The following is a 17,940-nucleotide window of genomic DNA, read 5'->3' on the forward strand; positions in this document are numbered from 1 at the left end:
ATGGTTGTTTTCTTTCAAGACAGGCTCATTCATTTTCAAGAAGATGTCTGCAAAATATTCAGGTCTGAAAAACCATATCTGTTTTGGCATTCTTTTAATTAAAAATAACATTCCATGGAAAAGGTGGGGCTAGTTCAGCTTGGAACTCAAACGACACAAGTGTGCCTTCCCTTGAGACCCGCTGCTCACCAGGACCGAGCAGAGGGCTCTGTGCACCCTCCCACCGTCAAACAGATGTGTGTGTAAGGCTCAAGGTTTACCAAAGCCAATTTTTAGTTGCTACATTAAGGGCATTCTTAAGTGAAATTGCCATTTACAAAACAAAGCTGCAACTGCTTGGAGAAACTAACACAACACTGTAAAGCAATTATACTCCAGTAAAGATGTTAAAAAAAAAAAAAATACAAGATACAAAGAAGTTTCCTTCAAAGCCAATCTCTGAAGCTCAAAAAAAAAAACTAAGTAAAAAACAGTAAGTAGAAGACTCACCACCCCTGATATACTCACTTTCTGTTTATGCTGCTGCAAGAGGTTGTCAAGATTGTGTCGCCTCTTATAGTTAAAATAGAAGTTTTTACATTGGGCTTCACTTTTAGTTCCCACCATTTTGGCAATTGCTGCCCAGTTACGACCATGTTCTACTAGACCTGTATTTTAAAAACAGACCAAACATTAACTGAGTAGTCACCTGATAAAGCAAACAAGAAAAATGATAAAATCAACTTAATCCACTGCATCCACAATCATTAACACTAAAAGTGTTTTTTCAATTATTTATTGACATACTTCAATGCTTGCTGAAATGTGATTCACACAAAACTCATTCACAGCTCTATTTTTCTACCCAAAGTTAAAACATGCTCATTAATGGGAGGACTCAACCGTATCCCTGTTATATATCTCCCAGAGGACTAGGACAATGCTGGACACACAGTAAGAGCCCAAACACTGTAAACTGAGGGACTGTCCTTCTCAATCTTTGGAAACAGTGTATCAATACAAAGTTAATAACGTAATCAAACGTAAGTGATTAACACAAAGTAAAGATATACTTAAGGTTCCATTTATAATCAGCATGTCTTCAGTCCATTCCCAATCAAGGACGCCCTCAAAAATATTAACCAGTTTTTTTTTCTTTTAGACCTGTTGTAATACAATACATCACAGGAACCTACGCAATCTGACATTTCTTCCAAATGATGCACGTATGCACACAGATACGTATGTGCAACGAGTATGGATATATAAATGCATAAATACAGAGAGATATTTTAGACATAGATGTGTCCAAGCAGGAATTGCTAGTACAAATTCATTAATTCATGGGAAAACATCAATTTCCCAAGGTTAACACCAGTAGCTTCCTTAACAATGATAACTGGAAGATCATCTCCAGATCCTGTTGACATATGACTAAAAGCTGGAAGGAGTGGTGCCTGAGCAGTCGACTACGTGCTAGGACGTGCACCTGACAAAAGCACACTGTGGCAGAGCTGACACCTACCTACTCCACTGTGACGCTGTGACGGTCAGATGACAGTAATACATGGAAGCATGACAGTCACAGATGTGCTAACCATGGCAATAAACTTCAAACAAAACTCTTTTGAAGACAGGACACTCTAAACTGCTGTATTTTTGCTAAGGTTGTTTTATATGATTCTTAAATGCATTACTCATTACCAGCTAAACAGAAAATAAATCTGAAATGTGTCACTAAAAGTTCAAGCTATTTGCAATAATTTCTCTTTAGAACTACAAGGTAAATCCTTAACCCCCAAAAGAGCTGGCTAATCTTTCTCAAAATTAGCTTACTTAAAAAATAATTTTTTATATATAAACCAATTATCTATCCTTTTAGAAATTTTAGTTCAATCTCAAACTGTATGACATTTATAAGAAACAACAGAAGAACACAAGATCCGTAAAGTTCCAGAGTAAGATGAAGGCCACACAGCTAGGAAAGTGTCAGAAGCAGAATTCAAACCTTCATCTGTCTGTCTACAAAGTCCATGCTCTCTCCTCTGAATCATTTTATAATCAAACTTAGCCTTACTAAATGCAAACTGAGAAAGTATTTATCATTCTATCAAATGCAACTTTTAAATAAGAGACTTTTTATATCAAATACCTTCCGAAATTTTAATAGCATTTAATCACAACTATTCTGGAAAACTGAAAGTAGCTTACTTGCTCTCTAATAAGACATTCAAAACAAAATGAGAGAGAAAAATTCCTCAGAAGTGGGCCTCTTAAACAAGGCACACTGGGGCACCTTACAGGGCACCACACCATCAAAAAGAACTCTTAAGTGTACTTCTAAATTCTACTTACCATTGTGGAAGAACAAACTTTTTTTTTCAATTAAAAAGAAATTAGTTCCATCTCACTCATTACCAATAACCCTAAAAATAAACAAACAAAGAAAAACAAACCTGAAGAACCTGAACTACTATCATTTACCTTTTTTAGCAACTTCCATTTCTTCTTCTGTCCATCGAGAGGTTTCTACAGGTTCTGTAGAAACTGAAATAAAGACAGAACCCAATAAGCCAGAGAAAAATGAAGTCCTTCATTCATAGATTATATGGCACCAACCGTACAATCTATAGCCTAAATATTTACCTGACATAAAGCCACTTTAAAGCATTAGGTGAAAGAGACTATGGAAATAGGATGGTATCAGCCTCTCCTCTACTGTAATAGAGGGGAAAACCCCACACTCCTCAGCACCATGGTCTTCCTCAACGTTCTTTAACATTCCATCCATGTCCACGTGTTTGAATGCGGTGCCTCCCCACTTCCTAGAGCTCCATCCCTTCTCTCCTGAAGTGTCAAAAGAAGCAGCCGCCCTTCTGCTTCCTGCCCAGGCAGGCACAGTCCTCTCTTGTTCTCTGAACCCCCATCTCCCCTGAACTCCTGGAAGTCCCTGTGTTCATCCTCAGTGCCTGAAATCTACCAAACAGATGGATCACAAACTGAACACTTCCTCCTTTACTTTAGAAAATTGAGACTCTCAGGCCTAAAATGAGCTCCTGCTATATTCTCCTCAATTAGCATTACTACCATCCACCCAGTCACTCCAATTATTATCAGGATCTTCAGACTAATTTTTGAAGCCTTAGACTAATTTTTAAATCTTTCCATCCATCTACCACTCACATGCAATGATGTATGTCAATTCTGGTCTCCTGAATACACCCCCTCGCTGCCTGGACCACTGAATGCATAATGATGCCCTTCTAGCTGGTCCCTCAGCCTCCAGCCCTTACCCCAAACATACCTCCTCCTCCACACTGTCACCAGAGTTATCTAAGACACCAATCTAATCACAACACTCCTCTGTTTAAAAACCTCTGTAGGCTCCCTACTTTGTAAGCAAAGCAGGATATAGTTCAAACAAAGCCCACCATGATCTGCCCTCATCTGCTTGTCCAACTGTTTCCTTCACTTCATTCCTGTTATTTCCAAAACTTGCGATTTCTTTCATACTTCATGTTATGATAAACTTGGTACCACTGAACCACCAATGATGGTACTCATCATTAATATGATCCCATTATAAACTAATGAAGACGGTCCTTAATAAGAAAGAGAAAAATGCGTGTACTCTTAGACCCAGTATTGCCTTGTCTAAGAATTTATTTCCATGAAAACTAATTTAACAGAAAGAAAATGCTATGTGAATAAAGATTTTTTTTTTTCATTAAAGTGCTATCCATATTAGTTTTAAAGGCGGGAGGAGATGGCCAACATCTCACGGCCATTGAAAGTGAAAATGAAGATCAGTTAGAAAGTAGAAAACATTCAGGACATGTGCCCAGTTAGAACATCAGGAAACAAGGTGGCACACACACTAGGATTACAAGAGAGGAAAAAGAAAAACAGCTGTATTAGGTAGTAAGGCTGGGCCTTATGTTCTTTTTCGAAAGACTTTGATATTAAAGTCTAACAAATTTAGGGCTTCCCTGGTGGTGCAGTGGTTGAGAATCAGCCTGCCAATGCAGGGGACATGGGCTCAAGCCCTGGTCCAGGAAGATCCCACATGCTGCAGAGCAACTAAGCCCGTGCGCCGCAACTACTGAGCCTGCGCCCTAGAGCCCACGAGCCACAACTACTGAAGCCCACGCACCACAACTACTGAAGCCCGTGAGCCTAGAGCCCGTGCTCCGCAACGAGAGAAGCCACCGCAATGAGAAGCCCGCGCACCGCAACAAAGGGTAGCCCCTGCTCGCCACAACTAGAGAAAGCCTGCGTGCAACAACGAAGACCCAACGCAGCCAAAAATAAATAAAATACATAAATTCATTAAAAAAAAAATTTAAAGGCCAGAATTTCAGATCAGCATTTCTAGGCCATCAATATCAGAGGTCCCTCCTGCCTCACCCCAGCACTGAAACAGAATCCCAAACAAAATTCTGGCCCGTTCGCTCCAATCTCGTCCACTCACTGGGTTCTGGTGGCGGTGGCAGAGGTGGGGGGGGCTCCTCGGTGGCTGCAGCAGCCGCAGCGCTGGCAGCCGCGGCCTCACTGGTCATGGACCTGGTGACCCGGCCCTTTCGGCGGCCCTGACTGTTGGCAGTCTTTCGGCCCCGGGGCGTGGCCTGCTCTCTCTCCTCAGTTTCTTCTGTCGTACTTTCTGTCTTATCCTTTTCCTTGGTGTTTTCTCTAGAAACAACAGCAAAAGAACGTTTTGTGTGATTTAAAAGTATACATACACCAAAAAGATTACAGCCTTGAAAATTCTTTAAATAGAAATTGAATAAAACTACCCAACCTCCCAGTTACTTGGAATAACCGCTTGGGCTTCCCATCAATACAAACTCAACCCGCCCCAAAACACGCTCGCCCTCCCCACCCTGCTTCCTGCTCCCTGGCCCCCAGACCAGCAGCTGTTAACAGTACCAGCATGCTCACGATCACTCCGTTTACAGATCTGACTTCACCTTCAGCTCTTCCCCCTGTTCGTTACTTGTATGTGAACTAGTGCCTCGTTTTGGTGCTTTCCTCTCACTGATGTTTCTCCCACCAATTCCACCACCTCTATCTCTGTTACCTCTGCACGTGTTCAGAGCACAGCCTTCCTGACTTCTGCATCCCCATCCATTCTATACTGCTCATGGACCCATATTCTAGCACAACAGCTTTGGCAATAAACCATTTCCTCCATTCTAATCCTACCTATTCCCAAACAGAGCCATGCAGCCTCCTGAGTGGAGGTTACGCTTTAGCTTTCATTAAGGCTTGACCTAACTGAACCCCAACCTCCTTCCGCTTTTCTCCTTGAGGCGTCCTACGTTCAAATCCAATGAAACCACTATCTGCCATTTCCCAAAGAGGCCTGTCCATTCACACCACTCCCTCTGTTCTACCCACAGTGACCACTAGCTCCTGCAAGAAGTCCTCCGAACTATCCAGGCAGAAGGAAACCTCAACCTCTTCTCAATCTCCCAGCACACTTTATTGATTCTGCTCATTCCTTCCAGGCTTTTTTCTTTTCCTTAAAGAGTACTTGTATCCTGCCTAATTTTTCCTACTAGATCATAAACTACCTGGGAAGAGTACGTATCTTACGTATTTCTGCATCCTCCATAAGACCTAGCTCACAGCAGTAATAAATGAGCACTTGTTAAATAAACTAGGGATTTTAAGAACAAAGTAAAAACAAGATATGGCAGTAACATATGAGCAGAACCACTGATCACGTGGGAGGATAAATGTTTTACCTGAATAACTAAAAAAAAAAAATTTTTTTTTATAGATAGCATCTTCCTAAAGCACAAATTAGAATGGCATGAGTATCTAACTCTTTAAAAAACATGGCAAGAGATTTAGGCTGCTTTAGCTGCCACAAAATTAGATAAACCTTCAGTATTTCCAAGAGGATTATAGAAATAACAATAAATATTAAAAAGAAACAAACTACTAACACAAGCAACAACCTGTATGGATCTCACACTTATTAAGTAAAAGCAGCCACACAACAGGAGATTGCATACTGTACGATTCCATTTATATGAAATTATAGGAAAGGCAAAACAAATTAGTAGTTACCAGGGGCTGGGAATTGGGGGGAGGGAAACTACTGCAAAGGAGCATAGGGGAACTTTCTTGGGGTGATGGAAACGTTCTGAGTCATGAGTGCGGCAACAGGTACACCAGTGCATATAACTGTCAAAATATATCAACGTATACCCTTAAAAACTGGTGAAATTTAGTCTATGCAAAATTATGCCTCAATAAAGCTGATCCTTGGAGGAAAAACAAACAAACCAGCTGCTAAGGGCCTCTCCGCACCCAACCCTGCCAAAACATGTACACAAAGATGTCAACGATAGCTGTCTCTGAGTGGCAGAATCACAGGTTAATTTTCTTTCTATTTTGCTCTCTCTTCCTGATTTGCTGTAAGGAACAAGAATTATTTGTATAATGAGGAAAACAGCAACAGCAACCACAAACAAACCAGGAAATCTGGACTTCCCTGGTGGCACAGTGGTTAAGAATTCACCTGTCAATGCAGGGGACACAGGTTTGAGCCCTGCTCCCGGAAGATCCCACATGCCGCAGAGCAAGTAAGCCCGTGTGCCACAACTACTAAGCCTGCGCTCTACAGCCCGCAAGCCACAACTACTGAGCCCACATGCCACAACTACTGAAGCCCACGCGCCTAGAGCCCATGCTGTGCAATAAGAGAAGCCACCACAATGAGAAGCCCGCACACCGAAAAGGAAGAGTAGCTAGCCCCCACTCGCCACAACTAGAGAAAGTCCGCACACACCAACTAAGACCCAATGCAGCCAAAAATAAATTTTAAAAAAAAGGAAGTCTATTTTATATGAAAAATAAAATCCATAAAGCTGGAATAGAAGGTGTTATATAAATGAAAACCATTCAGCAGCATTTTTACACTAATGTACACTACCTGAGGTTCAAAACAAAAGATCCTGAGGTTCTTCCAAATCAAAGATTAAATTATACTCAGTGTATCTCAGTGATGGTGTATATTATTGTAGCTCATCCCTTCTGAAACAGAGTATGTCATGTCTGGCAAATAAGTCCATCAAGCCAAAAGTTATACTTACTGGAATATTCCACTCCTTAATTATGTCAAACAACTATTAGGTGATCAAAGCACACATCCCATTGATTCTTTTATCTAAAATTTTATACCTTCAATAGATTCAATCTCATTATTTAAAAATAACTACAACATTTAACTATTTAACTCACTTAGAGTCCTCCTTTTCATCTTTTTCTTCTTCATCTTTCTTTTCCTCCTCTTTTTTTTCTGTTTTTTCTGCTTTATCTTCTTCTTTTTCTTCTACTTTTTCTTCTTGTGAGGGTCGGGCAATTTGCTGCTAGAATGAACCATCATTTGTAAAATTGGAAAGTAAAACAAACAGCTCCTCAAATCATAATGATGAATAATAAATATCTATGCAACAAATTTATGATTAACTTATTCACCATCTACAATGTAACTAGGGGTCATGTATTAAAAATGAGTCTAATGCTCTTTAATGTAGTCTATATGTATTGCTTCAAAGGTCACACACACATATAAACACACACAAATGTTCACAGTGTCTGGATCCATCAGACAGGTGACAATGTTAAGATTCCATTTAGAAATCTGAGGTTGGTACTCTCTTTTTGTAATTCCCACATCTAATCTGTCACTTACACATTTCAATTCTACTTGAAATTTGATAATTTGTCAAACCATCCCCCTGGTATTAAATCCTTAATATGTTCCCAAATTTTTCATCATTATGGATAATACTACAAGAAACCTCTTATGCTTTTACTCTTTTGGGGAAACATTCATTTACGTGAAGAGTAGACAGCCATGGCCATTATTAAGACTGAAGCAATTTAGGAAAGTAATATGGATATAATAAACTAAAAAGTAAAACACTCAAATATGCCTAAACTGTAATTACAACTCTGTAATCGTAAATAGGTATATAAACAAAAGACTGGAAGATAATAAGATTATGGACCCTTTTAACTCTGATGTCTCATTTGCTAAACCTGAGAAAAGTGAAATGAAACTGTGGTGTTTTAATTACAAAATCAAACAGCCTAACCGAATAGGACCGGACTCCAGCTCCCCCACAGCACGCGGCCGACCAGCCCATGTGTACCTTTGCCCACACGGTCTGCACCCGGGCTGCCCTCAGCACACCCAGCATTTTCATGCCTTTGCTCAGAATAGAGAAAAATCTTCCTCAACTTCCGATAGCATCTCACAGTCTTTTACCACCTCCCCAGAACTACAATCTAGCTTCTTCCTTAAGACAGCTGGCCTCTCCAGAAGGGAGCCCCTCCAGAAGGGGGTCCAGAAGGGGGTATCTCCAGAAGGGGGACCGCTTCTGGAGAGGCCTCCTTCTAACACATGGAGGAAGAATCTAAACCCTTCCTGCTCCCCACTGCCACTTCCAGAACACTGCTCAGCTGCGGTATTTAAAAACCTCCTGTTACAAATCTCAGAAAATCTACCTGTGACACCTTGTTCCCTCTTGTGGTGTAACAGACTGACTCTCAAAGACTCCCAGGAGCACAGAGATGGTTTTATCACATAGCTCATTATGCCACGCTATTATTCTTCAGATTTCAAGATGCCTGTCAATGCCTTTTCTATCAACACGATATCTTACGTGTGAAATACTTTCAGGTCATTGCCATTCAGTCTCCCACAGTGAGTCACCACTGCCATCCTCGGTGGGCACTGCCCCCCCCGACCCTATAATCTGACAGTGTGCCCTGCAACCACCGCCACTCACATCCCTCCCAGCCCACATCTCCACTGTCGCCAGTCCAGTCCTGCTTTTTGTCCTCATCACCATCTACAATCCCTTGATGCTAGGAAATTTTCACAGCCCACCAAGAATGGCATCCACTCTTCCACTCTGACCCCAGCTAAATCATTTCAATACTATGATTCCCTCACTTACCTTACCTGACCTTCCAAGGTTCTCACCCTGGCTAACTGTCAGTTTCCTTTTCTTCTGAGTATGTATTATTGCTAGAGAAAACTAAGAAATCAGGAAGATTTTAATGGATACTTTCCAAGCATGACTAGTTCTGCTTTACAACTGGGAATGTTTTATTCATCCGACTCCCTAGCACATCACAGTGATCCCAAGATCTGTCTGAAATGCTAATAACCTCACCCTGCCCGCCACAAACGTAGCATTCATCTGTCATTCTGAACCAACAAAATGACATACCAACAACAAACTCTGCTCCCTGCCTAGCAAGTGGGCTGCGTAACCCAGAAAACGGTTTACAGCCCAAAGAAGTGATGGGGAGGTGTCAACTCAGCTGAAGATAAAGAAAGAGGTCTACTGTCCCTTAGACTTGAACAACACATATAACTGTATTCCCCGAATACTCTTCTGCTTCTAATGCCGACCCAGGTTTTGAAGTAAGCAAGCAGTCCCCCATGTGCCCTGCTGCCTGAAACCATCCCCCAGCTGACTGGCCCACTCCTGCAGTGCTGGTGGCTGAGAGGCAAGGGCAGCACCTGTTTCGACCAGTCAAAGGGAAGAAGAGCTGATCAGCTCGGTGCTTTGTGACTGCCTGGAGGGGAGGGATGGGGAGGGTGGGAGGGAGGGAGATGCATGAGGGAGGGGATGTGGGAACAGATGTATATGTATGACTGATTCACTTTGTTATAAAGCAGAAACTAATAAAAAAAATAAAAAAATAAAAAAAAAGGAAAGATTAAGTCTGGCTAGCCTAACCAAATGTAAATAAAAGTCAAACTATTTAAAAAAAAAAAAAAAAAAAAAAAGGGAAGAAGAGGGCGGGATCCCTCCAGAAACGCAGCCTCCAGTTCTACAGAGTGTGTGCAAATGAGCCCAAGAAATTGCTGGGGCCGCCAGACAGTCTGCAGAAGCGTGTGCCCCTCCAGAGCAGAACCCCACGCCGAGCAGCAGCGAGTGGAGAGGGATGTAAGGGAGGCCCGAGAGTGTGGACAGCACTTAACCCAGGAGACAAGCATCAAGACCCACAGCAAGGATGGCCACGGACACTAAGAAAGGAAGGAACAAACTCTGGTTTTCACAAGAAGTGGCTGGCACTGCTTCTGTTTCAGGTAGATCTGTAAAGAAAAGTGCCAGCCCCCATGGTCTAGGATGGAGGTTACAGGCCACATACCTCAAACCCTTTCCAGCGGGCTGGCTGGAGCAGAAGCCCATGGTTTCAAAAGGAAACTCTTCAAAGGACCCTAAGAGACACAGGCGTTCCCATGAGCTTCTTGTCCAGGTTTCTCCCTCCTTAAGCCCAACACTTGATAGTCAATTAAAAAGAAGTCTCATTCTGTTAGGGAGGTTCTCCCAACATGAAACATTCCTGCCAAACAATAAGCTATTCACTCTGAATGGCAGAGCACATTATAAAACAAAATAAAAATTCCAATGAAAAAAGTGAAAGTTACATGTATTTCATGAAGATAAATGAAGAATAGGGTCAATTTCAGCAGGGTCCTCTATAGCAAGATCAAATGCTAGGGCTTCCCTGGCGGCACAGTGGTTAAGAATCCGCCTGCCAACGCAGGGGACACGGGTTCAAGCCCTGGTCCGGGAAGATCCCACATGCTGTGGAACAACTAAGCCCGTGTGCCACAACTACTGAGCCTGCACTCTAGAGCCCGCGAGCCACAACTACTGAGCCCGTGTGCCACAACTACTAAAGCCCACATGCCTAGAGCCCATGCTCCACAGCAAGAGAAGCCACCGCAATGAGAAGCCCACACACCGCAATGAAGAGTAGCCCACACGCAGCAACAAAGACCCAATGCAGCCAAAAATAAATAAATGAAATAAATAAATTTTGAAAAGAAATATATTTAAAAAAGAAAGAAAAAAGAAAAGATCAAATGCTAGCTTATGCTGAGATTTATTACTACTACATCTGACTGGGTGTCTAACACTCATATATATTTGTTAAAATGCTCAGGTCTTTAGAAAACAAATAAATAAAGGAATTCCCATTCAGCAGACAATGAAGTTGCCAAAAAGTGAAATGACCAAATTTAAAAACAAGGAGCTAGTGAAATAACAATGTACAAGAAACAGAAAAAATGAAGTACTTCAGCCACTGAGGTTTTTTTTAAGTACTTCAGGCAGTAAACAGAAAATATCTTATGCCAATCTTATTAAAGTATATTAATAACTAATGCCTTTAAAGCAATTGAATTGGAGACTACTTTCCTGAAGAGTGAAAGCTGTTGATCACCAAGACGCATGTTTGGTTGAAGGCAACAAAGGCGGTAGCTGCTGCCCTTTACTTACTGGGCGGTCCCTACACTCTGGGTACTGCACACACAACTAGTCTCCTATAAACCCTGCAAGGTAAGAACCAGTGCTCACAGATGTCACTCCCACAGATGTCACCAAGTGAAGGGACACATCTAGAGTGTCACAGACACAAAGAAGCAGAGCATTTGGGGATCTAAAGCTCCTTCCATTATACCCAATTCTTTAATTGTCTAAATCACCCTTTCTAACTAGTGTATAGCTAACGGTTTAGTCAAAAACTCCTCCAACTTCAACAATTACTACATTTACATAAGTATATGCTTTCTGAACACCTCTGGGGAATAAAAACACGCTGGCACAGTTAAAGGGGAAGATGTTGTCGGCATGAAGGGAGAGTACAAATTCTTGTAAGAGCCCTCGAAGATCTGGAAATGAAAAATGTGGTTTCTAAACAATGACTTGCTTTACTGCAGGTCACGAGCAGGTGCCACAGGAATCCCATCTGCACAGTGACAGACTTATTACATGGGAGTTTATGCTGGAAAGTGAGATGGAATTCTTACTTCTAACAAAAATGTTGCACACAGAATCAAGTTACTACTTGGCATGGTATTTACAATTCTAGATCCCAAACAGTAAAGCCAAAGAGGGGCTTTTGGTTTATAATCTTTGATAAGCATTCACTGCTTCAACTAAAAATGATAAAGAACCACACTTGGGCTTCCCTGGTGGCGCAGTGGTTGAGAGTTCGCCTGCCGATGCAGGGGACACGGGTTCGTGCCCCGATCCTGGAAGATCCCACATGCCGCGGAGCGGCTGGGCCCGCGAGCCATGGCCGCGGAGCCTGTGTGTCCGGAGCCTGTGCTCCGCAACGGGAGAGGCCACAGCAGTGAGAGGCCCGCGTACAGCAAAAAAAAAAAAAAAAAAAAAAGAACCACACTCATTCCTGTCATGGGATGCCAATAAGCTGGACTGTAACAATGGTTTGGGCAGGAGCCAACAGAATTTCTGAGAGAAGAGTTAAAACTTTTGCCAACAATAATCTCTGAACACAATTGTAACAAAAGTATGATTATCTCTCATTTCCCGATGATTCTAAGATTAAAACTCATTTTCTGCATAAATAATATGCAAGGTCCCCTATGGCAACAGCAATGTTAAAAATCACACCTCACGGGCTTCCCTGGTGGCGCAGTGGTTGAGAGTCTGCCTGACGGTGCAGGGGATACGGGTTCGTGCCCCGGTCTGGGAAGATCCCACATGCCGTGAAGCGGCTGGGCCCGTGAGCCATGGCCACTGAGCCTGCATGTCCGGAGCCTGTGCTCCACAATGGGAGAGGCCACAACAGTGAGAGGCCCGCGTACCGCAAAAAAAAAAAAAAAAAAAAAAAAAAAATCACACCTCACAGATGTGGAATCTCTCAGCCAACAGCATACTACATATTCATCTGCTGAACAAAAATTACTTCCTACAGGTAAGCAGCTGGGAGTGGGGGAGGGGAGAAGCAATCAAAGCCTGAAAGGATGGAGTGCACACGTCAGAGGAATAAAGCTGGAATAAATCTCTAATCACTCGGGATGACCCGAGGTTTCAAACTTGACTGCATAATAGAGCAGTAGAGTGATTTTCAAATTAGATCTCTCTATACCTGCCAGGGTACCATTTAAAAATTTTTAACTTGTAACTAGATTCTTTTTCTTTTTAAAGACTTCTGGGGGAATTTCCTGGTGGTCCAGTGGTTAGGACTCCGAGCTTCCACTGCTGGGGGCCTGGGTTCGATCCTTGGTCAGGGAACTAAGACCCCACAAGCCACGTGGCATGGCAAAAAAAAAAAGAAGTCTTTCTGAACTTTTTTCTATATAGAAAATTCTCTATTTCCAACCGAGACCTTCTTCCTAAACTGCAGACTTCTGTATCTAACCGCCCACTCTACATCTCCATGTGGACAAAGTCTAACAGGTATTTAAAATCTAGTACGTGCTGATTATCCCCCCAAATCCGCTCCTCCTTCCACCATGCCCGTCACAGTCAACAGCAACTCCAGCAACCAAGACAGCCTATCTCTGCTAATCGTCCTTGCATCCCCACAATCATTCCATCAGCAAAACCCGCTGGCCTTACCTCCAAAAACATACCCAGAACCTGACCAGTTCTCCCCAGCTCCCACAAGAGCCTGGTCCAAGACACTGAAATTACTAAAATAACCCCTAACTGGCCTCCCCTACATTAGAGTCTCAACAGAGCAGCCAGAAGCCTCCTGTCACCAATGAAACCTGAGGTGACTCTTCTGCTGAAAAGTCTAACGGCCTCACCTCTCCTCTGGTATCAGCGCCCATGATTCGGTTCCACAGGAGAGAGCAAACACAGCCCAACACTACCTACCTCTGAAAAACTGTCCAAGTATTTTGACACAAGCAACTAAGAAACAGAGGTAAGATTCTTTTGGTCTGAGATAGTAGTTTGTAAGTCCATCATTTAACTCCCTCCCCTCCCAAGTTCCCAGTGAATCAACCAGAGAAATATAAAACAGAGGGAAAATCTTCAGGGTGGCAGGACTAGACTATCAGAAAGGCTACCAAAAACGAAACTGAGCCTAGCCAGGGGCAAGCATCCCAAGGTTCAGGTCCAAGTGAGGGTACACACGAACCACCTTGGCTCTGCACATGCGTCCTGAGATGTGGGAAGGGTGCTAGCACAGAGGACAAGTGGTGCAGAAGAAAACACCACTGTGCCTCGAACTGCACAGGGACACGTACATCCCAGCAAGGAGTAAAATGCTGTCCCAGATAACTTTAGGATAGAAAGCCGATGTTTCAGAGTAACAGAGACACTCCCCGTCGCACACAACTCCCTGCTCTGTCATCATAAGCAACAGACTGCTAACCCGGCAAAGGTGAGGTATAATATAAATCAAATTATCTCCTGACTTTATCTGGGATTGAAAAAAATTAAACAGTAATACATATAATTTCTAAAAATAAATATTATAAATACTAGTTTTAACTAGGAATAAAGCTATTGTTAAAAATTATTAGCTGAGAGGGCAGACAGCAGAAGCAAGAAGAACTACAATCCTGCAGGCTGTGGAACAAAACCACATTCACAGAAAGATAGACAAGATGAAAAGGCAGAGGGCTATGTACCAGATGAAGGAACAAGATAAAACCCCAGAAAAACAACTAAATGAAGTTAAAAAGAGATGGGCAACCTTCCAGAAAAAGAATTCAGAATAATGATAGTGAAGATGATCCAGGACCTCAGAAAAAAATGGAGGCAAAGATCGAGAAGATGGAAGAAATGTTTAACAAAGACCTAGTAGAATTAAAGAAAAAACACCTAGAAGAATTAGAGAACAAACAAACAGAGATGAACAATACAATAACTGAAATGAAAACTACACTAGAAGGAATCAATAACAGAATAACTGAGGCAGAAGAACAGATAAGTGACCTGGAAGACAGAATGGTGGAATTCACTGCTGCAGAACAGAATAAAGAAAAAAGAATGAAAAGAAATGAAGACAGCCTAAGAGACCTCTGGGACAACATTAAACACAACAACATTCGCATTATAGGGGTCCCAGAAGGAGAAGAGAGAGAGAAAGGACCCGAGAAAATATTTGAAGGATTATGGTCAAAAACTTCCCTAACATGGGAAAGGAAATAGCCACCCAATCCAGGAAGCGCAGAGAGTCCCATACAGGATAAACCCAAGGAGAAACACGTGGAGATACATAGTAATCAAATTGACAAAAATTAAGGACAAAGAAAAATTATTGAAAGCAACAAGGGAAAAATGACAAACAACATACAAGGGAACTCCCATAAACTTAACAGCTGATTTCTCAGCAGAAACTCTACAAACCAGAAGGAGGTGGCACGATATATTTGAAGTGATGAAAGGGAAGAACCTACAACCAAGATTACTCTACCCAGCAAGGATCTCATCCAGATTCAACAGAGAAATCAGAAGTTTTACAGACAAGCAAAAGCTAAGAGAATTCAGCACCACCAAACCAGCTCTACAACAAATGCTAAAGGAACTTCGCTGAGTGGGAAACACAAGAGAAGAAAAGGACCTACAAAAACAGCTCAAAACAATTAAGAAAATGGTAATAGGAACATACATATCAATAACTACCTTAAACGTGAATGTAAAATGCTCCAAACAAAAGACACAGTCTTGCTGAATGGATACAAAAGCAAGACCCATATATATGCTGTCTACAAGAGACCCACCTCACACCTAGGGACACAATCAGACTGAAAGTGAGGGGATAGAAAAAGATATTCCATGCAAATGGAAATCAAAACAAAGCTGGAGTAGCAATACTTATATCAGATAAAAGAGACTTTAAAATAAAGAATGTTACAAGAGACAAGGAAGGACACTACATAATGATCAAGGGATCAATCCAAGAGGAGACATAACAATTATAAATATATATGCACCCAACACAGGAGCACCTCAATACATAAGGCAACTGCTAACAGCTATAAAAGAGGAAATTGACAGTAACACTATAATAGTGGGGGACTTTAACACCTCACTTACACCAATGGACAGATCATCAGACAGAAAAGGAAACACAAGCTTTAAATGACACAATAGACCAGACAGATTTAATTGATATTTATAAGACATTCCATCCAAAGACAGCAGATTACACTTGCTTCTCAAGTGCGCACGGAACATTCTCCAGGATAGATCACATCTTGGCTCACAAATCAAGCCTCAGTAAATTTAAGAAAATTGAAATCATATCAAGCATCTTTTCTGACCACAACACTATGAGATTAGAAATCAGTTACAGGGAAAAAAATGTAAAAAACACAAACACATGGAGGTTAAACAATATGTTACTAAATAACCAAGAGATCACTGAAGAAATCAAAGAGGAAATCAAAAAATACCTAGGGACAAATGACAACGAAAACACGACGATCCAAAACCTATGGGATGCAGCAAAAGCAGTTCTAAGAGGGAAGTTTATAACAATACAAGCCTACCTTAAGAAATAAGAAAAATCTCAAATAAACAATCTAACCTTACACCTAAAAGAACTAGAGAAAGAAGAACAAACAAAACCCAAAGTTAGGAAAAGGAAAGAAATTGTAAAGATGAGAGCAGAAATAAATGAAATAGACACAAAGAAAACAATAGCAAAGATCAATAAAACTAAAAGCTGGTTCTTTGAGAAGATAAACAAAATTGATAAACCATTAGCTAGATTCATCAAGAAAAAGAGGGAGAGGACTCAAATCAATAAAGTCAGAAATGAAAAAGGAGAAGTTACAACAGACACCACAGAAATACAAAGCATCCAAAGAGACTACTACAAGCAACTCATTGCCAATAAAATGGACATCCTGGAAGAAATGGGCAAATTCTTAGAAAGGTATAACCTTCCAAGGCTGAACCAGGAAGAAATAGAAAATATGAACAGACCAATCACAAGTAATGATATTGAAACTGTGATTAAAAATCTACCAACAAACAAAAGTCCAGGACCAGATGGCTTCACAGGTGGATTCTACCAAACATTTAGAGAAGAGCTAACCCCCATCCTTCTCAAACTCTTCCAAAAAATTGCAAAGGAAGTAACACTCCCAAACTCATTCTATGAGGCTACCATCACCCTGATACCAAAACCAGACAAAGATACTACAAAAACAGAAAATTACAGACCAATATCACTGATGAATATAGATGCAAAAATCCTCAACAAAATACTAGCAAACAGAATCCAACAGCATATTAACAGGATCATACACCATGATCAAGTGCGATTTATCCCAGGAATGCAACGATTCTTCAATGTTCACAAATCAATCAACATGACACACCATATTAACAAACTGAAGAATAAAAACCATATGATCATCTCAATAGATGCAGAAAAAGCTTTCAACAAAATTCAACACCCATTTATGATAAAAACTCTCCAGAAAGTGGGCATAGAGGGAACCTACCTCAACATAATAAAGGCCATGTATGACAAACCCACAGCAAACATCATTCTCAATGGTGAAAAGCTGAAAGCATTTCCTCTAAGATCAGGAACAAGACAAGGATGTCCACTCTTACCACTATTATTCAACATAATTTTGCAAGTCCTAGCCACAGCAATCAGAGAAGAAAAAGAAATAAAAGGAATACAAATTGGAAAAGAAGAAGTAAAACTGTCTCTGTTTGCAGATGACATGATACTATACATAAAGGATCCTAAAGATGCCACCAGAAAACTACTAGAGCTAATCAATGAATTTGGTAAAGTTGCAGGATACAAAATTAATGCACAGAAATCTCTTGCATTCCTATACACTAATGATGAAAAATCTGAAAGAGGAATTAAAGAAACACTCCCATTGACCACTGCAACAAAAAGAATAAAATACCTAGGGATAAACCTACCTAAGGAGACAAAAGGCCTGTATGCAGAAAACTGTAAGACACTGATAAAAGAAATTAAAGATGATACAAACAGATGGAGAGATATACCATGTTCTTGGATTGGAAGAATCAATTTAAAAAAAAATTAGTAGCTGAAACATGTTTAAGATGCTGGTAGGCTCTACCATCTCTGGCTAATGGACTGACTCCACTTTCTCTGTGGGAAGTGGAGAGATACCCTGGCTCCTCTGGTGCAACAGAGTTTCCCACATCACCGTCA

The 17,940-nt window shown here is 41.2% G+C and overlaps 1 protein-coding gene across 15 annotated transcripts in view; it reads right to left on the reverse strand.

Moving 5' to 3' along the window:
• The window catches only part of NCOR1 (nuclear receptor corepressor 1), a 149,383-nt gene that overhangs the window by 59,350 nt on the left and 72,093 nt on the right, over positions 1-17,940 (reverse strand). For 11 of the 15 annotated variants that reach the window (XM_060082958.1, XM_060082960.1, XM_060082966.1 and 8 more), the window contains 4 exons: positions 7,231-7,358; positions 4,451-4,668; positions 2,464-2,526; positions 508-647 (listed from right to left, as the gene is read on the reverse strand). In XM_060082958.1, the coding sequence (XP_059938941.1) occupies positions 508-647; positions 2,464-2,526; positions 4,451-4,668; positions 7,231-7,358 (549 nt within the window). The remainder of the gene's footprint in view (positions 1-507; positions 648-2,463; positions 2,527-4,450; positions 4,669-7,230; positions 7,359-17,940) is intronic. The other 4 variants (XM_060082973.1, XM_060082968.1, XM_060082967.1 and 1 more) reach the window with 1 other exon arrangement.

Source organism: Mesoplodon densirostris, chromosome 18 (genome assembly GCF_025265405.1).
Source record: "Mesoplodon densirostris isolate mMesDen1 chromosome 18, mMesDen1 primary haplotype, whole genome shotgun sequence".
Classification (NCBI taxonomy): Eukaryota; Metazoa; Chordata; class Mammalia; order Artiodactyla; family Ziphiidae; genus Mesoplodon; species Mesoplodon densirostris.